The 25,082-nt window shown below is 42.9% G+C and overlaps 1 protein-coding gene across 2 annotated transcripts in view; it reads left to right on the top strand.

The window, feature by feature from the left end:
- Dnah11 (dynein axonemal heavy chain 11) overlaps positions 1–25,082 on the top strand; it is a 314,894-nt gene that overhangs the window by 267,836 nt on the left and 21,976 nt on the right. For both annotated transcript variants that reach the window (XM_028880929.2, XM_037210919.1), the window contains exons 66-74: positions 2,142–2,346; positions 4,715–4,879; positions 7,700–7,840; positions 9,846–10,016; positions 11,007–11,129; positions 13,491–13,684; positions 14,843–14,991; positions 15,837–15,964; positions 18,391–18,618. In XM_028880929.2, coding sequence (XP_028736762.1) covers positions 2,142–2,346; positions 4,715–4,879; positions 7,700–7,840; positions 9,846–10,016; positions 11,007–11,129; positions 13,491–13,684; positions 14,843–14,991; positions 15,837–15,964; positions 18,391–18,618 — 1,504 coding nt within the window. The remainder of the gene's footprint in view (positions 1–2,141; positions 2,347–4,714; positions 4,880–7,699; positions 7,841–9,845; positions 10,017–11,006; positions 11,130–13,490; positions 13,685–14,842; positions 14,992–15,836; positions 15,965–18,390; positions 18,619–25,082) is intronic.

Here is a 25,082-nt window from a genome sequence, read left to right as displayed (position 1 = left end):
GGAATGACCAAAAAGATTCCATGAGCATGGTATCACCCGGAAACTGCATGCCAGTGTGAACATGTGATGTCTGTCCCTTGGCCTGTAAAACGAGAGCTCGGGCCACAGTGATCGTTAGCTGTCCCCGTGTCCTTGCCTGGCTCCCTTGCAGCATTTGGCCTGTGGCCCATCCACTTGTAAATGTTTCAGGATTCTAACAGGGATATCAATACTTGTCGTTCAAAATCAGTCTTTTTATCTTAAACGGGGAGGGACGTACTACACAGGTATACGCTGGCTCAGTGAGGAGTGGGCTGCTGGAAGAAGGGCTCCTTTTCCTCCTGGAAAAGAATGGACAAAGCAAAAACAAACAAACCAGACCCAGTGAGTGACGTCACCTTCCAGCTTCACCAAGGCTGTCTCTAAAGTGGGTGGCTGGCAACCCTGTCTCCAGCTTCGATGTTTAACACTTGCCGTGTGTTTTACTGTAATTGGAAGATCACTTTTCAGTGGAAACAACATTTGAATTGGGTCACTACTCTAACCAGTCCTTGGGATTCTACATTCATATCCAGATAATTAAAGCTTGAATGATATAAGGGAATTATCATTTTTTATCATCTTTACACATTAAAGCAAATTGTCTCAAAACTTCTTCCAAACTGGTGAGTGGATGAGAGGCACTTTCAATGCCATTTGCATATGATGGTTACTGTGTAAGGCACACTTATAAAAAGGCCAACAGCACAAATTCTGCCACATGACAGCATTTTGAGTACCTCTGCTCATTTTTTTTTAATTGTTGGAAACAGGTGCTAAATGTCGCATACTTGTTTCTTTCGAATGTGTTGAATTTCCAAAGTTAATAAACTGAGTAAAAATGCCCTTTCACCTGCAAGTTAGTGAGATGGGTGGTAAATTGTTTTCTCTCACGAGTTATATAGCGTGCCGTCTTTAGATTAATAGCAACGCAGGCTTGGCATGACATTGACAGTTATAACTTTTTTGGTAATCAGAACGTTTCATCAGTCAGTGTTGATCACGTAGGTCTATAGTCCCAACTACTTGGGAGGCTGAGGCAGGAAAATCACAAGTTCAAAGGCCAGCTTGGGCAACTTAGTGAAACTTGTTACTAAGGAAAAAGTAAAAAGAGGGTTGGAGACATGAGTCAGTGGTAGAGTGCCTGTTTAGTGTGCACGAAGCTGAGTTCAATCCCAAGAACCTCAAAAAATAAAAGTTTTACAGACTTAATCAAGAAGAATCCAGAATGTTCATTAATATTGAAGAGTCGATGAAGGTGAGAAGATGTTCATTGCTGTAGCTACACTCCAAACTCCTTATGTGAATTTTCATTCCACACAGCTCAGGCCATCTAAGCAGAACATTGAGAAGTTGCTGTATCCGTGGATTTAATTCCTGACTGTCTGTCTCTCACGTGAACTGAAGAACTCTGAATCTGGTTGATCCTCATTGTTGGTTCCTAGCATAAAAGAGAATATAAGTCAGTCAAAAGCTATAGAAAACAATCAACTAAATATATATTTCAATAGCTTAGTTTTAGAAATATAATTAACTATTAATATATTGTTACTATATTTAATATGTTAATAGTATGTTACTTTTAAAATAAAGTAACTAATGTATTTTTTAATGATACGGTATTCATAAGTCTGTATTTTAATATTTTGGCAAATAAAATATTCCTCTCATTGCATAGTAATATAGTTCAGTATGGACACAGAATTTGTGTGTGTGTGTGTGTGTATGTATGTGTGTGTGTGCATGTTTTATTCTATCCTTTCAAGAACAGTGTTTTCCTGAGTTCACATGGAAATGCTTTGAAAATAATAACACTCTATAAGAAAAATAATAACAATGTCTGGTATAAGTTCAACCCCAGAAGGTTGATGAAAGCCACCATTTGCTGATTGTCAGAGCGGCATTGTAAGACGAGTGGCGTCACTGTCACTGGTTCACAGATGAAGAGACAGACAGTGGTATCCCCTGTCCATCCCTGTCTCGGGAAAACTGGGACTGCCTGGGAATCCCTAGACCCAGCCTTCTGGCTCAGGAGTGTTACCAGAATCAAGGGATGGAATGGCACCTTCCCACTCTCATGGTCGCCAGGGTTCTCCTGAGGTTCTGTGTTGTGGCCCCTGTAGGTACATCAAGATTGGGGACAAAGAATGCGAATTTAACAAGAACTTTCGTCTCATCCTACACACAAAACTGGCAAACCCGCACTACAAGCCAGAACTGCAGGCCCAGACCACCCTCCTCAATTTCACAGTCACAGAAGCCGGTCTCGAAGCCCAGCTGCTGGCAGAGGTGGTCAGTGTTGAAAGGCCAGATTTGGAGAAACTGAAGGTAAATATTACTGCGTCATCCCCAGAACTGACTCACCGCTCCCTCTGCACAGATGACAGTGCCAGATGCTGGCATGTGAAGTGGGATCTGTGACTGAGGCAAGTATAGACACATGTGAAAAGTTAATGTGAAATTCCTCCTTAGAAATGCCAGGTAATTAGGGCCGCATGTGGAGACGGACTCGCTCCCAGGCGTGGAGCCTGTCAAAGTTAGCTCCAGCTGTCATCTCACACAAACCCTGCGCTTTTCCTTGATTGCTCGCTGACAGAAGAGGGTTCAGCCCACTGGACCAGCCCAGAAAGACTCTTGGAAAAAAACTGGTGTTTTCCCTTTGCCAGTGGTTAGAGGTGGGATCCCATATCCGCTTCCCTCTCCCAGTGCTAGGATCCTGACTGGCTTGATCCTGTTCAGGTCTTGTGCGTGCTGCCATACTCTCTGTGAGTTCATATGGGCATCAGTCCTGTTGTGTCTGGAAGACACTGTTTCCCTGGGGTCATCCACCATCTCTAGCTCTTACGATCTCTCTGCTTCCTCTTCCACATAGTTCCTTGAGCGCTTTGATGAAGACATTCCATTTGAGAAAGTGCTCCAAAGGCTCTCACTCTCTGCACACGTTTTGGGGGTCTGTCTTAATTTCTGTCCACTGCAAGAAGCAGTCTCTCTGGTGATGGCTGAACAAGGCACTACCTGACCAATTTCTGAGGTTTTTGTTTGTCACCCTAAGTTTTTCATTTCCAATTTCATTTCTGTTTGGATTTTGTTTATTGATTCTATTTCTTTGTTAAATTCTACTTTCATGCCTTAAATGTTTTCATTACTTCATTCAACTGTTTGCGTTTTCAGACTTCATTAAGGCTATTATTCAAATCGCTGTTAAGGTTCCTAAACATATTCATAATTCCTGTTTTGAAGTCTTTGCCTTGTACTTGAGCTATATTGAATTTCTCAGGGTCTACTATAATGAAGTTACTGGATTCTGGTGGAAGCATATGGTTTTGGCTGTGGTTTTATGCCGGGACCCAGGCATTTGGAATAATGATGTTGGAGGTGTTGCTTGGCATTGATGTCTGATCTTGCCTCTGTTGGGTGTGTGTTCTGTTCTTTGGTTGATGTTGTCCTTTCTGGGTCCTAGGAGAGTGTTGTGGCTATGGGCATCCCCTGGTTGGGAGTGCTTCTGAGTCCCAGTCCAGTATGGTCACTGGTGTCCCTGGCAGAAAGTATTTTGATAGACTGGCAGCTGACACAAAGCCATACCCGACTCTTGTTCTGAGATTTGCATAGTCTTTTCACACCAAACCTTTTGCCTGTCAGTGTGCCTCTGTTTCTCTGGGTAGACAATCTTGTCTGTGGGGTGACCTTGGACTATTTGTATCGGAGCCATAGGCTCCAGTTTCCTCCAGTATTCCTTTTTTTCCCCTGTTATTTCAGATTTTTCCCCAAAACAAACACACACACACCTCCCTTCTTGAATAAAACCTGCATCTTGTAGCTTTCTCACCTGTGATCCATTTGCTGGATCTGGTTGATCCAGTTCTGAAGAATATGCATTCGATAATGTTGTGATTACATTTCAGGGTGGTATTAGTAGGCCTAAGCCACTGGTCTTTGAACAATGAAGGATGTCCTCTGCCTTCTCAAACTCTTTCTATATAAGCCTGGAAGTCTTAAAGCGGTTGTTTTCTCATCACACTTTTCCTAGGTTAATTTAGCTCTGGTAAAGTTCCCCTGGAGATTTTGACAAGGAGTAGAATCTGGGCATAGGACCTATCTAAATGATTACAGTTCCCTTGAGTTTACTTTTGTCCAAGGCAACAGTGGCTGATTTTTTAGTCTTTCCTGTGAGAATGTGGCCCGCCTCCCAGTGGGAAAGCGTCAACGTGGAAGGCGGCCCGTGCCTGGGTGCACAGGAGGTTTTTTAGTCTCCTGCGATGGCCAGTCATAGCTTAAGCGTTCTGATAGTGATTCTCTGTACTTGCCTGCATTTTGTTCTGGAGATGATTGGCCCAGGAAGGACCTCTGTTCTTGGTGAAAGATGGTTGCATAACCTAATTGTAAGGTCTTCCTCACAATGGATCTTCCAAGCTGTTTAAACATCAGCACATAAGCCAGAAATGTATATTGTTTTCTTACACAGACTCTTCCTAGAGGTTCTTGATGTTAAATAAGCATCTACCTGCTAAACCTTGGATTCTAATCAAATGTTACCATACCTTCTGAATTTTTTAAAGAATTTTCCACAGTTGTGGTAGGTCTGGTTTTACCATTGTGTTTTTTATCACGCTTGTACTGACTTCTGCGACTCTGTGATTATGAGAACTGTCCTGAACAAAGCAGACACTTAACCACCACTCCTAACATTTCCTCTTAGCTGGTACTGACCAAGCACCAAAATGACTTTAAGATAGAGCTGACACAGCTTGAGAACGATCTTCTCCTGCGCCTCTCTGCTGCAGAGGGGAGCTTCCTGGACGACACTGACCTGGTAGAGCGCCTGGAGACCACCAAGGCCACCGCAGCAGAGATAGAGCACAAGGTAAGGGCAGTAGTTGCTCTGCTGGAATAAAATGGATTACAGTAGTCAACACAAAAACACAGCTCTTGACTCAAAGGCAGTAATAGATAGTTTATTCTGGAGCCAATTATGAGTGACTATGGCCTAGGAACACAGATTCAGGTTATGCCAAATACTATATAACCAGTGTGGTAACAGATTCATGATGTTTTTATAATAGCATAGAAAAAGAAAATTATAAATCAAGACACTTATATTATCTTGGTAGAAGCATTATGTGGATGGGTTATAACAAAACAGGGATAACAGGGATAGGCCTCATGGTATCCAGTGGCATTCCTGGTTTGGAAGGTGGTAGAAGCTACTAGCTTACTAAGAATCATTTTAGGGGCTGGAGAGATGGCTCAGTGGTTAAGAGCACTGGTTTCTCTTCCAGAGGTCCTGAGTTCAATTCCCAGCAACCACATGGTGGCTCACAACCATCTGTAATGAGATCTGGCATGCAGGCAGAACACTGTATACATAATAAATTAATAAATCTCTAAAAAAAATCATTTTAAAGGTTTTTGATAGCCACAAGGATATTAGGTCAGAGAAGGTGTATGGCTTTCAAGAGACTAAAAATAACAAAAAATAAATTGGTTCTGGTCTGCAACATTTTAACTCTCCCTAATCAGGAAGTTCCATCATTGGGCCTTGTAGAATCTTAACATGGGTCTGCCTCCTGCCACCACCACCCTCTGGAAATTTCAGTTAATACAGTTTAATCAGGTTTGGTAATTACTCTGAGAAGGCAGGTTTGTGGTATAACCTAGGCCATTTAACAAGCAGCCCTCAACACTTAGACTGTCCGTATCGGATTAAGAATAAAAAAAGTTCAGTTTGTACTTCAAGTTCCAATAAAAAAGTTCAGTTTGTACTTCAAGTTCCACGCAGATCCAATCATGCAAACTATTTCTCCTGTGTGACCAGTGTTGGAGCCTCCTGGTTTATATGGTAGAAACTAGAGAACATGTAAAGTTCAGCTTCCGCAAATAATAATCCCAGGGTGTTGTTGCCTTTTTAGGGAACTCTTTGGAGCTAAACTCCTGTTACGGGCCGGTGGCGGCAGGAAACAGAGCAGGGAATGGTCCCTGTGGGTCTCAATGCTTCATTTACCCTGGGAAAATGACATTTCCCAAAAGCCAATAAAACATTTCTCTTGAACAGCTTCCTGGTAGCGGAGCAGCTCGGATCACAATGGGCCATGTGTGTTGTGTGCACTTTGGACTTTCACAAGTAGCCACTAACTGTTAACACTGAATAGTTTGGAAAGATTTAGACTGCTATTTGCTTTGTGGAGTATCCTCATTAAGACATCATCCACTAATTACCCAGCCAAAGCTGTGTTGCCATACATCCAATGTATGTGCCTTAAATTAAGCAAAGAAATAGAATCCCAAATTACTCCATCCTTTAAGTGAGTGGTTTCTAGGTGGCTCCTAAGATAGTAAAGATTAGGGCAATTAAGTAAATTAAGTCTTAGCTTTGAGGTTAACTTCTAATTGTCTCTTGAAATGTTGCTTCCTGTCTTCTTAGTATATCACCATGAAGTCACTTCCCTCTCTGCCATGTATTTCATTTCCCTTCATTCGCAGACGTTCTGAGTCAAGACCATGGGAGTGTTTAGAGGGAAACATTGTTATCACTTAAAGCTGCAGGGCCAGCGTGTATTCTTAGGGAAAAAGGAAAGAGGCTCTTGTTTGATTTTAGAAATGGGTGTTTCTGACCCTTCAATAAAAATGAATATATTTAGTTGATTGTGTGTGTGTGTGTGTGTGTGTGTGTGTGTGTGTGTGTGTGTGTGTGTATGTGTATGTATTCATGTCTCGGAAAAAAGTGCCCATAGGTTAACAAGTAAGAACAAATGATAACGTTGGGTATATGGCTATCTGGCGCTGTTGGAATTCAACAACTGAGCCCTCATACAGAGGAGTATTTAGGAAGCGTGGCTATTGACCTTGGCTGCATTTGTAGACCTTTTACCTAATAAAATCATTGGCATTGAGTTGACCCAGCAGGCTTTTAAGAGGCATCCCTGGGAGGTGATAGAGCTGGGTTATTAAGACCTGAACGAGAGAGGGGAGGCAGAAAGATGACATTATGCAGCAGCGGATACTGCAGACATGAAACCATGAAGTGATGGAAATCTGACTGCGAGGAGTCGCTGGAGCCACATCCCCTCTCGCCGGAACGCAGTTCACGAAGGAAAGTTATCTAAAAATAGGGATTTAAGAATTTCTTTTAAAGTAATTCTTATTGTGTGTGTGTGTGTGTGTGTGTGTGTGTGTGTGTGTGTGTGTGTGTGATATACACACATGAATTGGGCCCCCATGTAACACAGTGTATGGAGGTCAGAAGACAACCCTCCAAAATTGGTTTTCTGCCCCCACATGAAATCCCAGCTCTCACAGAGGCCCCTGGACTCGTGCGGCTGGTGAGCACTTTTACCCGCAGCCATCTCTCTGGCCTGGATTGGTCATCTCATCAAACCTCAAGTCCTTAGATGTCAGGCATGTTGTGGGTTTGCTGGTAACCCTTCCTTTGCTTGCTTTGCTCTTCTGAGTAGGGGTCTCACTCCACCGCAGGCTGTTCTTGAACACTGTGGCATTGCAGCCCAGACTCAAACTTAGAGCAATGCTCCTGGCTCGGCTTCCCAAGTCCTGGGATTACAAACAGGATCACAACATCAGGGTCGACTCGTTATAGTTGCTCTTTTCAGATACTCCTGAGTCCTTCCTCCGCTGGAATTTGTTTAGAAACCATGAAGAGAAGTGACTGCTGTCATTGATCCCACCGCAGGTGATACAAGCCAGAGAAAACGAAAGAAAAATCAACGAGACCCGAGAGTGCTACAGGCCAGTGGCAGCGAGAGCCTCTCTTCTGTACTTTGTTATTAACGACCTCAGGAAGATCAACCCCATCTATCAGTTCTCTTTGAAGGTAATGCTGAACAGGCGAAGGAAAAGCCACAGCCTGAGAAGGCCTGTCCTCCTTTTTCTGGAGATTAGGGGTTTATTGCTGAACATTCCTGGTATATAGGAAGAAAGAGTGGGGCAGGCCATGTTACTACTGTAAGCCACTGTTACACACATCAGATACCATAAGACAGTCCAAGAAAAGTGTTGTCCTCATCAAAGAAGATAACATTTTTAGATTTCAAACAAATCCCCCAAAATTCAAATTTTGTGATTATAAGAGCCAGAATTTGAGCTTGTGCCTGTTTTGACTCCAAAGGCCAGGTTCTGTGTGCCCTGCCATCCTATCTTTGGGAAGGGTCCTTTTATTCTTGCTGTCAGTTTTGAAACAAATACTTACTCAGATCAGTTGTCATGCAAGAGGCTTATCCTTGAGTGCAGAGGTTGTTTGTTTGTTTTGTTCTGTTTTAGTAAAAACATTAGAGTCAGGCAAAGGGCAGGCACATGGGACATTAAAAAAGAAAATAACCTGGTGGGGAGGTTACCAGGAAGCAGAGTGTGAGGAAGAGGAGGGAAGGAGAAGCTACTGAAATACACTTTGTTCAGACACCATAAGATAATAACCACATCCGCCATCATAGAGTTGCCTAAGTAAGAAAAGCCACCATACAGCCATGTGCAATCATCGGGTAGCTTTATTTGAGTGGATTTTGTGTTACAAAAAAATTCTGGTTTGTATTTTTATACAGTAGAAGGGGAAAAAGAACTCCACAAGAAGTCCTCTGACCTCCACTGTGGGTGGACATACAGATGTCCTCAATGAACACATAGGCTTATAAAAAAAATACATGTAGTAATAAATAGGAGAAAGTTACTTTTCTAGGGGTTCAGGCAAAGCCATCCAGAGGAAGTGGCATTTTAGCCAGTGCTTGAAGGAAAAGGAGAATTTGGCTGTCTAACACGTGTTGGGTAAACAGGGCAGTGTGAGGCACGAAAGGGCTGGGAATCCCAGGGTGTGAAGAAGTACCTCTGGCCAGAGGGTAACAGTGAGGGAAAAATTCCAGGAGACAGACCCCACGAGGAGGGCACCTGGGACTGCATCTTCTGGAGCTTCTCAGGCTGTTGAGGAACCTGGATGACATTCTCTGCTGCGAGAAGCCATGGGAAGCCATGGGAAGGCCTCAGCATATGGCTGGTGGGATGGTGAAAGACTTAGAAGGGAACAGACAGTGGGTATGATTTGAATCTGCTACCTTAGGCCCGATGGGGTGTCAGTGAGTTGAGTGTAACTAGCATGCCTCCTGCTAATATGTGCCTGGCATGCAAAAGCCTTGACAATCATAGTGTGGCTGGATTTTACAACAGCAACAGTGTATGAGGAGAATGAGAAAACTAACCCAGTAAGCCTAGGTTAACAAATGCCCATCCATTTGCAAGATGAAAATGTTTTGAAGTTGGTGGCATACCTTAATACTACTATACATTTGAAATAGTTACTGTGGTAATATTTTACAGGTATTTTAACCATAATTTGAAAGTAATAAAATTGAAGATTATGTATGGAAGGAGAGAGGGTGGTTTGGTTCAGTGGCTAAGAATGAAATGCAAATAGATTTTGTAGACTCATTTTAATAACAGTCCTGAACCAGGCATAGTGACAGACACCTATAATCACAGCACTTGAGAGGCAAGGGTCATAGGATTGACATGAGTTCAAAGCCACCTTTGTTTACAAAGTAAGTTTCAGGCCAGCCAGGGTAAATAACAGAAGATTCTGTACTGTTAAATGGGCATGTGTGCATACACACACACACACACACACACACACACACACACAGGTGCACGCATACACACATACAGAGGCTGATCATGACAGCAAACCTTGAAAGAGCACTTTCTGTATGGTACAAATTCAGACTACTTTGTTCTCTCTCCCCATAGATAAAGAATAAACTGTGCCCTGTGTATCTGAGGCTAGCCAGACATGCAAGCATCACTTTACCCTCTGATAGTTGCATTAACCCTTCCAGGCTTTCAACACACTGTTCCACAGAGCCATTGAGCAGGCTGACAAGGTGGAGGATACTCAGGATCGCATCTGCGTCCTCGTAGAGAGCATCACCCACGCCACCTTCCTCTATGCCAGTCAAGCACTGTTTGAGAAGGACAAGCTCACATTTCTGTCCCAGATGACTTTTCAGGTGAGGACGTCAGTCCCTTGAAGCTTCCCAGGAACCCCGGGTCAACACCTTGGTTTGCGGTTTTTTAAGCATTTTCTTCCTGCCAAAGAAACAAATTTTTGATGACAATGAACGTTAACATGTAATGGCTTTTGCCTTGGTGCTTTGGTTTAGGTAACTGACAACCATAACCCTAAGAGACATCAGTGATATGCTCTTTCATAGTCTCAGGTTGTATACACGAACTTTCTAGCTCCTACCAAAAATTTTCTTTGAGGTCAGGGTTATGAGTCCAAATCTGAGTTTCTCACAATCCTTTTAAAGACCTCACGTGGGATCATCTATGTTGTTGCTAACGACAGAAGTTATACTCGAAGCTACATAGTCCCATTGTATAAAGTTAATGTTTTTCTAAACAAGTAAATTTTAAAAATGATTAATACATGCCACAACAAATTAATTAGCTTAATTTAACCATCCCATGATGTAACCATGTGTCTAAACATCACATTCCACACATATCTATAATACATCAATTAAAAATACAATTTAAAATTTTTTTGCTTCAAGGAATAAGTAAAAAAAAGCTCCATCCAAGGCTCATGTTCCAATTTTCGGTGAGTCCTGCTTGTCATTTCTTCCTTTTTCACATAGACTTCTACAGAAGACTTTGCTTAAATGAAGGGGTCAATGATAAGGAAGGAAAATGACTCCAGGCTCTGATGAAAGAAGCATGCTATTAGGAGCTAGTCCAGTGGGGCAGGACGAAAGCACATTTCATATATGTTGTTTATTGCTGTAGGGTTGGAACTGGAAAAAATGAACCCTCACAAGTATTTTCTATTCATTGCTGGTTTGAGATCATATGCATAATCTAAGAGTCTTTATTCCAAATACAGAATAGACCCTGCTAGGGTTCTCATTAGTCATGCCTGTCTAATGGTGGCAGCTCCCTGTGTTGTGATTTTGATGGAAACCAATTCATCTTTTGCACATGTGTACTCTCTCAAGATTTTGTTGAGAAGAAATGAGATCGACCCCCTGGAGCTGGACTTCCTGCTTCGGTTTACAGTTGAGCACACTCACTCAAGTCCTGTTGACTTTCTGACCACTCAGTCCTGGAGCGCTGTCAAGGTACATGAGGAACTCGCTTTCTCGGCTCTTAAATCTTTTTTTTTTTTCTTTCAAACACTAGATTTCTTAAATGTAGAAAAACAATTCATAAAAAAGATGATATAGAGGGGCTTGGAGAGATGGCTCAGCGGTTAAGAGGGCTGCTGCTCTTCCAGAGGGCCTGGGGTTCAAATCTCAGCCCCCACATGGCAGCCCCCACAACTGTCTGTAACTCCAGTTCCAGGGAATCTGACACCTTCACGCCAATGCACATAAAATAAATGAATTAAGAAAAGATGATATAGATATCCCTTACATTTTAGAAACACACTATATACTTTGTATCATTCAATTGGCTACTTTCTTATCCAAAGATAAAGGAGCTTTTGGCCTATTTATGGATGGGAAAGTTATCAGTAATTATGTAGAGTCTGTCATGACCTTTGATTAAAAAAAATCAAAGAATATAAAAGATTATTCTCTAATTTAGTTAAATATAATTCCTTTGTTCTGCCTCTTTTTTTAAATTATAGTTTTCTACCTTTTCTCAACAGTTCTTGAAATAGCACAGTATAGTAGTTTATTCTTACTGTAACGTGGTTAAGCTAGGGTTGGAGTGAGAGTTCAATTTGTAAAGTGTACTCACATCATGCACATGTGGTAGCCATGCAGCTATAACCCCAGCACTGGAGAGGCAGAGACAGGAGGATCCCTGGAGCTTCCTGGCCTGTAGATATAGCAGAATTGGTAAGCTTCAGATTCATTGAGAGATCCTGCCTCAAAAAATAAGATTGGCTAGCAGGGTGATGGTGGCACACTCCTTTAATCCTAGCACCCAGGAGGCAGAAGCAGACAGATCTCTGAGTTTAAGGCCAGCCTGGTCTCCAGAGTGACAGCCAAGGCTTTACAGAGGAATAATAACTCAAATGACCATCCCCCCCAAAATAATTATGATAGTAATAGTAATAATGTAGAGAATAACTGAGGAAGACCCCCCAACATCCTCTGGCTTCCACATGTGCATATGCATGCATACATGCTTGTGTGTATATACACACATACGTATATATGCATATACACTTATGTATATGCACGTACACCAATAATAGTGCTTAAGCACAGCTGAATTGATGACTTACATTTCAACCCCAGACATCCTACTCTTTTTGGACAAGGTTTCTCTGTTTAACATTCCTGGCTGTCCTGGAACTTCCTTTGTAGACCAAGCTGGCCTCAAACTCACAGAGATCTGCCTGCCTCTGCCTTCTAAGCCATGTCTGGACTTACTCTCTTTTTCTGATAGAAGATCTTATTGCTGAGAGTCCTCATCTCCAAGGGCCTGAATAATGACCAACACACACTAGGTCTGTTCTGGCTTTTGTTCTAAGAGGAAAATGCTCCATGCACTGAAAATAATTTGTACTTTATTTTTATAGTATATTTAGATCCTTTAGACTTTTAAAAATTGGTGTGCATATGTGTGTCTATGCATGGGCATTAATGCAGGAATGCAGATATTGGATCTCCTGGACCTCAGTTTCCAGGTGTTTGTAAGGGGCCAATGTGGATTCTGGGAACTAAGCTCAGGTATTCTGCTCAAGCAGTATACTCTTAACCACTGAGCCATCTGTCCAGCCCCTAGACAGTAATTTTAGAAATTTGTATTTTCAATTCAATTATCACTTTAGAATTATGGATTTGTGGGCTAGAGAGATGGATCAGCGGTTAAGAGCACATACTGCTCTTCCTGAGGACCTGAGTTCAATTTCCAATACCCACATCAGGAGGCTTACAACTGCCTGTAACCCCAGCTCCAGGGGAATCTCACATCTCCAAGCTTTGTGTGCACTTGCATTCATGTGCACATAACCCCCGCAGACATAATTAAAATAGTAAGAATAAATCTTAAAAAAAATAATTATGGATTCATAACGTGTTATAACTCAGGGTCTCAACACAAAACAGACAGCACAAAATAGTGGGTTACGAAGACAGTACGAGAGTCGGTCAACCAGGAATAGGAAAGGAAAAAAAGCGCTTGCTAGAAGTGCGGAGAAGGGAGGCAATGGAAGGGGCCAACCAGCAAGAGCGTCTAGCAGAGGAACAGAGTTACAGACACACAAGCCCAGTTAGGAAGAGCTGGGAAAGAAGCTGTGCTGCATCTGTCCTCATCGTGGACACTCACACAGCGGTCCTTCTCCTGCTAAGGCTTCTCATCGACCAAAAGGCCAGAGACCTGGAGGTTGTCACTGAGCCTCCGCTCTAAGTAGGACAGGAAAGCATGCAGAAAACCTTCAGAGTAAGATGAGGGCTGCCCACAAGTCTGCCGGAGCTGTGAACCGTGTTCCTGGCGTTCCCACGTGTTCCCACGTTGCATTGCAGGCGGTTGCCCTCAGGGAAGAATTCCGAGGCCTAGACCGAGATGTGGAAGGATCTGCCAAGCAGTGGAGGAAATGGGTAGAATCGGAGTGCCCAGAAAAAGAAAAGTTACCCCAAGAATGGAAGAAGAAAAGTTTAATACAGAAGCTAATTATTTTGAGAGCAGTGAGACCTGACAGGATGGCATATGCCCTGAGGTGAGCAATGGCCTTCTCAGCAACACGGATTAAATGGAAGGAACTTGGTCCTAGGAATGAGGAGGAGTTCTGCTAAGATTTCAATTCTATAATCAGTGTTACTGTTAAACGTTGCTAAACACTGAACAGTGACCTAGTCTGTGTGCAGACTCGGCACACCCTTCCAACGAGCTCGATTCTGAAGTGAGTTGGAGGGACGAGGACATGGTAGTGATGTTCATGGAAGGTCTGGGTATCAGTGGAGTGGTGAGACCTGGAGCATGCATTGTCCATTTCCATCATTTTTATTTACTAGCCGCCTGTTAGCTCTAAAGGTTTTGCATGTCAAACAAAAAGCAAATTCTCTTCATGGAGCTACCCATGGCCCTGAAACTTTACAGTCAGTACACTTTAAAAGCAGAAACCACAATCCACAGGGCAGTTTCGGTGGCCTTGTTCTCTGCCCTCCTGACGTCTAAATGGTAATACCCTGCTTAATTCACACCAGTCTTCTTTTAATTTGAATTCACCAACCAAAGTGTTCTCCACTTCATCCCCCATGCCGTTTTTTCTTCCACAGTATCCATGTGCCTCACATTCTTTCCTTTGCTTTGTCTCGTTTGCAGAGGCCTCCGTGGAACCCTGCTTTACACGTTCATTCTGCTAGCAGTACTTGCTTTCTGCTAGGTCTGATGCTGCAGGAAAATAATCCCTGCTTAATTGCACTTCCCTGTTAGAAACACCCCAAAAAGCATTTGTATATTCATGAGAAGCCCAGCAGGCTGGAAAATTGCACTGTGGCAAATCTAATGAACTGTTAATAAGTAATGGAGGAATCTGGCAGGAGGTTTGGGGGCTACAAAGCCATATGTGGACAGCTGATGGTACTCAGAAGGGGACCCCAAAATGCAATGTAGGCTTTCGATTTTCAGTGTCCCAAGTTGAAGGCAGTTTGAGCAATACACTGCCTGCACAAATCTATTTGGATTCCTGTGGCTCTCCTAAAGACACCTCTTAACAGTAAACATAGTTTGTTTCTTTCCTGTGCCTAGCTTACCCAAGCAGTAGCGCTTTTCAAGTTCAAAATTAGTCATCTGATATTTTTGTTTTGTTTTGTTTTCTTGAGAGGGGGCTGCTGTTGTTTTGTTTTTTATTTTTGCATGTTCTTTTCTTAAATAGAAATTTTGTAGAAGAGAAGCTAGGTGCAAAGTATGTGGAGAGGACTAGGTTGGATCTGGGGAAAGCATGTGAGGAAAGCAGCCCTGCCACCCCGGTGTTCTTCATCCTGTCTCCAGGTGTTGATGCCCTTAAAGACCTAGAGGTGCTTGGTGAGTAGCCAGGAGGCACAGCCTCCCCTCCCTGCCTTTTGTCTGCAGCCCCTGCCCAGCCTTTCTGTTCAGTTATCTTTTTTTTTTTTTTTTTCTTTTTTCGTTTGTTGGAGATTGGGTGTGTGGAAAATGCACAACTAATAACACTGTAGTGTGGAGAAATGCTCCAACAGAACATTCATCTGGCTGGCATAATGCAAGGTTCTTTTGTGGTGTTTTCCACCTTTTGACGATATGAGGGCCAGAGGGCAATTTTCTCCATGCTCATGTAATCTTGTACCCCCTGTGACTAAATAATGGTCATTAGGGCAACTCTGTTCGATTGTGTGAGACATTGTCGCTTTGTGCTCCGGATTGCTATTCCCCACAGCCTACTCCAGGAATACCAGGTTAATGTAGCTGTGACCTGCCTGGGCTCCATTTAAATGCAGCCTCACAAGGTGAGAGCTGGTACATTTACCCAATGAGCCAATCCCTTCAAAACGGATGCCATATCTACCACATGTTGCTCCTTTTTCTGAGGGAAAAGCTCCTACTCCTGCAGGAGTTTAGAAAGCTCACTAACAATGCTGCCATCTATCAAAATGTCAAAAGCTTCATTATCATAAAACCAAAGGAAACGACTTCCACAGGCTTTTCAAAATGCTTGTAGGGAGGCAGCTGGAGAGAACTCAAAATAATGCCAATGGAAACAATAGAGAGGTCGTTAGGATTGCATAGGAAGGTGACCTGTCAGGTGGCAGCTGTGGCCACAAACGTATGTTAGAGCGGAGAATTTCAGACTCTCCTCTCAAGTTAACATTTGCCTCTCTCCCCACCCCACCCCCATGTTGCATTCTCCACAGGCAAAAGACTTGGGTTTACAATTGACTCCGGCAAATTCCACAATGTGTCTCTAGGGCAAGGTCAGGAGCTGGTGGCAGAAATGGCACTAGAGAAAGCTGCCACTGGAGGGCACTGGGTCATCCTTCAGGTGAGTATGAGGCTTTCATGGAAAGCCCTGGTGTGAACCCAAAGGATAGGCCACGCTCTGCTGCCCTGCCCAGCAGAGAGGGGCCCTTATGCTAGGGCAAGGTGATCTGCAGACCCTCTCACCTTCACAAGGCCTCTAGGTGAGATGGGCATGAGCAAGTTAATAGAGATGGCCATCCTAATGTCAGAGTGTGGAAAACTGTCACTTCAAAGTTGACAGAACATTGTATACATGAACATACATATATGTGTAATATATGCAATACACACATATAATATATGAATTACGTATATTCTTCCACAACTCTACTTGTCCCCTAAATAGTCACGTAGCCTGTCCGTAAATTAAGAAATTAAGAGTAGACAATTCCTATAGTCCCTTCTAGAGCAGATACACATAGGTCTAAGATTCTATAACCCAGTGTCCTCCAACGTAATCTTCTTGGCTGACAATTTTAATAACCCCCAGAGACCCTGGAACACAGGCCATCTCTGGGGGACCATGGATCTGAACTGGTCCCTCCAGCAAGCCCTGTTAGCTCTGAGTATGACTGGTAATGGATATTTGGTGTGTGATACAATCTGTCCAAAGGTTCTTGAGGCAACTCGTGGAATACCCTGTCTCCAGTCACTATGGCAAAGCTTGAGGGTCAGTGTTGCTCTCCATGTAGAGGTGAGGAAAATGAGTCTTGGAATAGCTCACAGAGATGGTATGGCACAGTATCAGGCTGACTGGCTTACATGACACATGCTTAATTCCTCACAGTTGGAGTGGCTATAAGTCTGAGATGAAGTCTTAGTTTCTTCTGAGTCCTCTGTCCCTAAAGTAGAGTGGCCATCTGAATAGGATTTTCCTCTGGGTTTCTGGGACCTAATCCTAGACACTGTTGTATTAACCTTAATTACTGATAGTAATTCCAACCATGCCCCCTTGGTCGTGCATGCCCAGCCAGACACTTAGTCATTTCTGCCTAGTCATTTCCGGGTCATATGTCCTGTGTGACCCATGACCCCGTGGCTACATGGTTGCGTAAAGCACGCAGCACAACCACGTGATCTATGTGCATGCGAGGAATAGCCACGTGGGCCTATGTACGCAGGTGCGGCTTGGCCTTTAAAAGACAGCCCCCAGGTCCGTCCCCCCCCCCGTCCCTTCACACACTGTCCTTTCAGCAGGCCTGATCAAGTCTATCCTTTTCTCTTTGTCTTAATAAAACTCTCCTTAGTGGATTCTGTCATGTTTTGTGACTTTTCCTCTCAGGGTAAGACCTTTGAAAGAACTCTGTATCTAAATCTGGCCACATTGTGAAGTGCAGTTCAAGCTTCAGCACATCTGTTCTGGAGACTCACTGTTCAACCCAGAATGACTCCTTGTCCAGTGTTTACCACTGGAGTGAAAGTGAATAATGACCACACTGGCATAGATCTTTTTGCACACAAATTTCAGAGAAAATTTCTACTACCCTTCCGTTTTATATCTGACTTCCCATTTTTATAGCTGTTTCCATTTTTTGACTTTTTTTTCTGTTGGAAATAATTACATACATATAGGTATGATATTTCAATCACCATATCAGAACTTCTTCAGGGCCAGTCAGGAAGGCTCAGTAAAAGTGATTGCTGTAGAAAAGGTGACAATCTGATTTCAATACCTACAACCCATTTTGGAAGGAAAAGAGTGAACTTTTAATCACCTCTGACATACACACACATCACACACACACACGCACATACATGCACATACACTCACACACTCTAATAAATAACATTGGAAGATCAAATTTGCAATGCATGAAACTCAAAGCAAAAAAAAATTATGTTGAGAGAGAGAGTATGAGTCTTTGAGGAAGGGGAAATTTACTGACTGATGGGATTTAAGAAGCAGAGTATGTTAGGAATACACAGAGCATCTTACAAATGAGGGATGATGCTCTTTTTAGCTAGCCTTTCTTCCCTTCCATCTTTTGAGTCTATATGCTAATGAGGAGATTGAATAGAGGAGGTTTCCAGATGAAGTAAGGGATCAGATACATTTACGCCTGTTAGAGCCTATGCTTTATTAAGCTAACCCAGATATGTCTCAGCAGTTGGGTTTGAACTATAACAAAGCAAAGTTGTAGGCAACTCCGTCTCAGAAGTGATTGGTGGGTCACTGTTCAAAATAGGTCACGTGGACTGGGGGACTGGGCTTTACAAAGACAATGATTTTACAGGATTTAATGCAGTCAGTGCTCCAGTCTACCTGGATTTGCTTTTCTTTCCCTGTATAAAAACAAAGGAGCAGAGCATGATGGCGTACACTGTGAGTTCAAGGCCAGAAACATGCCATGGCTCTCTGAGTTGTCAACATATTTATATACAGGAAAAAGTTCTCATGCTGTCGTGTCCTAAAACAGCTCAGGAGTCACGAGTTCTGCTGTCTTGCAGAATATCCATCTGGTAGCCAAGTGGCTGGGAACTTTGGAGAAACTCGTGGAAAAATTCAGCCAAGGGAGTCACAGAGATTACAGGGTGTTCATGAGTGCCGAGGCTGCACCTTCCCCACACGAGCACATCATCCCTCAGGGCCTCCTGGAAAATTCCATTAAGATCACTAATGAGCCCCCCACAGGGATGCTGGCCAGCCTACATGCCGCACTGTGCAACTTCGACCAGGTAAGAAAGCAGATGCAGCTAGTCTGACAACAAGTTGGTGAATTCTCAAGACAGCACAGGGCCTTCATCAACTCATGCGTCTTATTTAGACTGGAGAAGTGAAATCTTTGGGTGTGTGTGCATACATGTACATGCATGTCTATGTGTGCATGCCCACATGTGCTCATGGGCACTTCTTTTTTCTCCCTCTTTTTAAATTGGTACATGTTGATTGTAAAGTAATGGGTTTCAAGCATGTACATAAAGTACACCGATCATATCCATCTCCTCATTACTCTCTCTTGTAACCCCTCTTACTGATGTCCTTCCCCTTCCCAAATAGTCCCCTATTCTATTTTCATGTGTATTACTCTTTGGAAGAAATTTCACCTGTTGCTATTTTAATGACTGGTAATACATTGATGTTTCATCTAAAGTTAAGAAAATAAAGCATGACCTAGGTAACTTTGAGAACCTGCTTCTGGAATGTGTATCTAAGGACGTGTAGTGTCTTGGCACAGAACGCTGAGCTATTGATGACAACAGTGATGGCATAGGTACAGTGTCAATGTGATACTGTTGACTTGGCTTTGATATTTCTAAGCTGAAAGCCACTACTTTTGGTTGATATCTACAATAAATGTTATAGTAGGTACTAGTCACTGCAATCAAATACCTGACAAGAAGCAACTGAGCAGGTAAGGCTTTATCTTGGCTCACAGTTTGAGGTGATACCATCCTTGGTGGTGGGGAAGGCATGGTGACTGGGGCTCCTTCCATTACCCTAGGAGCTTGCTGCTGGGACTCCTTGTAACATGGCAGGGCCATAAAGAAGAGAGAGGGAGGGATGGAGGAAGGGGGGAGGGAGGGAGGAAAGGGGGGAGGGAGGGAGAGAGCAAGGAGGGTGGGTGGCTGGGGGACCAGGCTGGGCTATAAAGGCCCACCCCCTAGCAGCCCACTTTCTCCAGCTGTGCTCCATCTTCCAAATGGTCCACAGCCTCCCAAAATGTCACCACCAAGCAAACAGGTTCTAAACACAGGGGCCTGTGCAGTACATTTCATATTGAAACTATAGCATTCTTATTTGTATTTTTATTTTCTTCCCAAATAATATTACATGCAAATTAATTTAATTATAATCATTTTCTTCACCCAAATTGCTACATCTTACTGGATCATAATCCAGTCTTTGAGTTTCTTTTACTGATATTGCCATGAGCTGCTATTCTTCTAATTTCTTGGAAAGCTTTGATAAATAGCACTGTTATTAGAGTGGAATAAGCCCTAAGGAGGAATTACATATGATTTGGTGAAAATACTGAGTACTCTGTTAGGAATATTATTTCTCATAAAGCACACCAACATGCTTCACTTTTTTCTTATACTTTTTAGGGTTAATACCAAATTCAGTGAGGGAATTTTACTGTCTTAGAGTTTCTATTGCTGTGAAGAAACAGCCTGACCACGGCAACTCTTATAAAAGAAAACATTTAATTTGGGTGGCTTACATTTTCAGAGGCTTAGTCCATTATCATCATTATGGCAGGACATGGTGGCATGCAGGCAGATAATGGTGCTGGAGAAGGAGCTGAAAGTTCTACATCTTGCAGGCTACAGGAATTGGTTTGAGATACTGAACAGCATCTTGAGCATAGGAGACATCAAGCCCACCCCCACAGTGACTTCCTCCAACAAAGCCACACCTACGTCAACAAGGCCACACCTCCTAGTAGTGCCACTCCCTATGAGCTAATGAAAAATTACACTCAAAGTACCACATATACTGAATGGATATAGTTAATTCTTTACTTATGTAATTTATAGTCTGTTATAAATAAGACTGTAAACAGTAGGCACTCAAAAAAATCACATTGAATCTTAAATATTTACAATGTGCTCATTCTATGCACTGTGGCAGGTGTCTTTTTACTATCTCACAATTTCTGGCCATTTATGAATTATTAAGAATTTTCAAGTTCTTTCTAAAAATACACATATAACAGGAATTTGATACTTAAAAATTTATACATATTATGTTTATATTCTCTGAGAGACTTGTCCTTATATCTAACAATATTCCTTCCATGAAAAATTATGCTCCTGTTCAGTTATCCTTTAGCGTTTTGGTGAAAAGGATACAACTTTGGACGATCTTCCTAGGGAAGTACACAATTACAAACTATGCTGATAGGGAAAGATTTCCTCAAAGCCTATGTGAATTCTCTAGTTAAGACCACTTGCTCTAACTTATTCAAGAAAGTATAGGCTCTACCAACTGCTGTCTGTACCACTACATATATTAATTGAAAGGTATATTCATTGAAAGGACTTTTAATATCTTTAAAGAAGAAAACATCTGTAGCATGAATCTTGAAAGGTCTTATTAATAAAAAAACAAACCCAGAGCCAGGTATTAGGGTTAAAGTTGAAAGATCAGAGAAGTAGAACAAGCCACAGCTAACCTCACCTTGCCAGCTTCTCAGCCAATCCTGTTTCCACAAACTGGAAGCCTCTGAGTCCTCATCCCAATGGATCTCAGCTGAACTGCTGCTAAAAGTCTAAAAGCTTAAATCCTCTAGTTCCTGGTCCTCACACCTTATATACCTTTTTGCTTCCTACCATCACTTCCTGGGATCAAAGGCGTGTGTCTTTCCCAAGCAAGACATGAGATCTCAAGTGCTGGGATTAAAGGTGTGTGTCACCATTTTCTGGCCTCTATGTCTGTATAGTGGCTGTTCTGTTGTCTGACCCCAGATAAGTTTATTAGGGTGCACAATATATTGGGGGACACAATATCACCACAAATGTCATTCTACCAGAAAAAGTTCTCTTGAAAACTAAGACTAAATTTGACCCTAAGAAGCAAAAGAAATTAATCTTTTCACCAAACGTCCACTCAAGCCTATTTTAACAACACAGAGAAGAAAAGTGCAGAGATGCTGGCTTGCTGTAACATCTGGAACAGAAGGCCTTTTTTGTTCAGATCATGTTCTAGATACTTCTCCTGTTGCTACCCAGTCAACAGCCATGTGGCTTCCAATTCTAGACATACAGTCCACCATGGCAGGGAAGACATGTCAGCCAGAACAAGAGGTGCCATGTCACATTGAGTCCACAGTCAGGAAGCAGAAAGCCATGAGTGTTCTTCCCTGTCTGGGACCCCAACTGTCAATGGAACTGCCTATATTTAGGGTGGGTCTCCCCACCTCAGACAATCTAGCTGGGCCTTCACAGGCATTTCCAGAGGCTTGTCTTGTACGTGATCCTAGATTCTATCAACTAACAGTCAATGTTAACTATCACAGGTCATCTCACTAGGAGGTAGTCACCTGTGCCCTGGCTGGCTGTAGATGGACTCCTGGAACCCTTTTATCAGAATCAGAGTTGGCTCTTTTTGGAAGATGTTCTTAATGAGACAACAAACACTGACTTAAACAAGGTGGAAAATTTCCCTGCTACATGAGAGTTCTGGAGGCAGGTCATGTGGTCGTGTAAATGAGAAATGAAGCTCACAGGCTCCACACTTGGTCCCCAGTCAATGTCACCCTTCATGGAGGTTATGGGAGGTGCACATTGCTGGGTGAGGTCTGTCACTGGGGACGGGCTTTAAGAGTCCATAACCTGGCCCACTTCCATTTTGATCACTCTGCTTCCTGCTTCTCATACGTCCATGCCTGCAGCCTGTTGTCCTAACTCTGCAGCAGGGTAGACTTTTATGCCCTGGGAACCATAAGCATTTTAGCTATAGGAGGACTTGGTCCTTGTGTTTCATCACAGCGACAGGAAAGAAGCTAACACACCCTCCAAGCTCGTGTGTGACACTGCTGTCACCCACCCAGCCCCGTGTGAATCCTTGTCACCACGTTCTTATAGAAGATTGAGAGAAGGGACAGGGAGTGACAAAGGGAACATGTTTGCTGTCTTGCACAGACACATCCCACAAGTTCATGTTGAGTCACCCCTTTTCCTTGTGGCTTATGTGCCAAGATGCCCAATAGAGACTGGAAACCAATCCTTCATAAACCGTCTCTTTCTATACATACATACATACATACATACATACATACATACATACTCATATAGGATAAAGTTTAACTTGCAGATTTACCACAGTAAGAGATTAACAATGGTAAAATCAAACAGTCATGACACTGTTAAACAAGCAGCTTAAAATGCAAGAACTATTTATCTCTTGCGTTTTCTACTGAATATTGTTTGGACAACTATGAAAACTACAGAATTTACAGAACAAATAGCAGTGTATTGGATATAATAGAACTACTTTTACTTCATAGGCCAAATTTAACCAACTGCCTTAGATCTATAGGATTTTGGGGAGAGTGGTGTATTTTTTTGTGTGTGTGTGTGTGTGTGTGTATGTCATGGTTACATATGTGGGGAATGTACACACGTGTGCAGGAGCACACACTTAACGCTGAAGTCAGAGGATAATGCCAGATGTCTTCCTCTATCTCTCTTTACTGTATTTTTTTTTTTTTTTTAGATTGAGTCTCTCACTGAACCTGAAGGTAGCCATCTTGGCCAGGCTGACTGGCTAGCAAGCTCCTGTGATCCATCTGTCTCCACCCTGCAGCAGGGCTGGGGTTGCAGGTCCACAGTGCCACATCTAACTTTTACATGGATGTTAGAGATTTGAACTCAAGTCTTTTTTGCTCTCACAGCATGGGTCCTTATCCACCAAACTATCTCCCTAGCCCTAAATCTATCTCCTTAAATTAGAATTTACATCCAAACTTCAGCATCCACATTGAAAGTGAACAAAGTTCATTTCATGTTAGCCTTTTACTTCCTCAAGCATTCGGATGCTTCTGCAAACTTGATCTCTAAGAGACCAAGATGTCAAGAGAACTATTTCTTGCAGGATACTGTCAACCTACACCTCTTTCAGCTCAAGGGCATCTGCCTTTGAAGACTTACAAAGGATCGCCACTTGGGGTTCTTTCCATACAAACTAACTGTAATGATACGACACTCGAGAGGCCTTGGCGGGTTGGGCCAAGATGCCCTGATGGGTGAGGGAGACACACCATGCACACGGTGGGCAGTGACGTGGCACGGTGAAAAGTCACTCATACCATGCAGACACAGCATCCACCTGGAGAGTTTATTATAATAGAGAGACAGACAGAGATGGAAAGAGGAGAGAGGAAGAAAGAGAAAGGGAGGAAAAGAGAAAGCAGAGGCGTGCACACGCCATGGCAAGAAAGGGAGGAAGAGGAAGAGGAAGAAGAAGGGAGGGGCATTTCCTTGAGGATTTACTTCAGGATGCAGGGCAGGTCCCCAAGGGGTGGGCCAGAATGCCAACACTAACCATACTTTTTAGAGTAAGAGTTTCGATTTCTTTCTTCCATGAGGAACGTGCATGTAAAGTCAAGTGCCAGTAACACTGCTGTAGAAACACGGGTGTCTGTTGACGATCCTGTGTGTTTTTCTTTCCTTCCTTTTTTTTAAAGTTTTTACTTTGTGTCTTCTTGACATGGTTTTGTGTAGGCTTGCCTTAACTTTCTGTGTGGCTGAGACATGCTCACCTCATCTTCCTACCTCTGCCACCGACATGCTCAGATGACAGGCTGCACCACCACGCCCTGTATATGCTGTGCTGGGGACCAGACCCAGGACTTTGAGCAAGGGAGGCAAGCACTCTGCTCACTGAGCGGTACCCCACCCTGGTTGCCTGTTTTCTGACATTCATTTGCTCATCAGCCGGTGTGTGAATGCACAACTGCCTCAAAAAAAAAAAATGGGGTAGATAGAACCACACCGTCAGAAATGCCCGGTTCACACTTTCTCCCTGTAACATTTACACCAGCAGAATAAGCGAATGGGCAGTGGCTCACTTTTTTAACACCGAGGAGAAAACCAAGTTATACGTGATGATAGACTGAATTACTGTACTTGGTATAGAGCCTTGGGTTTTATGTGATTAGTGCAAGTGGCTACTTAGTGTCTTGTTAGATTACAGTTCTGATACGAAATTTCAAATACAATTTGTTCCTCAGACATACCACACACTTAAAGGCAGCATTTTTGAGCCTTAAAAATTACATTGTTTACCTTCTTTTACCATCTTGTTTTTTATTTGATGCGTGGTTGTGGAAAAGTACATATTTAGTCATCATACGAACTTATCCCCATGAATCACCTAAAAATGGCCCAATTTAGTGCAACTAGAAGATTCTTTTGGCTCCGAACTATATGTAGCCAGGCAATTACAAAATTATATTTAGCCAAGCTAATTTTGCTGCAAGAACTATCAGCAGAAACGGAACACTTCCCCGGTGATGGTCCATAGCTGCAAAACCAATCCAAAAGTCCCTGAGAGGCCAGACATGGACTTCTCCTTGGTATGTGGCCAAAGTGGTTAGAGCCATTTTAAATATGAACTGGCTGTGGTTGAGCTTCTAAAAGGAGTAGGCAGGAAGAAGGTGCAGCCTGGGCCTGCTGTCCCCTCACACCTGCTCAAG

This window comes from Peromyscus leucopus, chromosome 14, assembly GCF_004664715.2.
Source record: "Peromyscus leucopus breed LL Stock chromosome 14, UCI_PerLeu_2.1, whole genome shotgun sequence".
In the NCBI taxonomy this organism is placed as follows: Eukaryota; Metazoa; Chordata; class Mammalia; order Rodentia; family Cricetidae; genus Peromyscus; species Peromyscus leucopus.
This window is presented reverse-complemented; position numbering and strand designations above follow the sequence as displayed.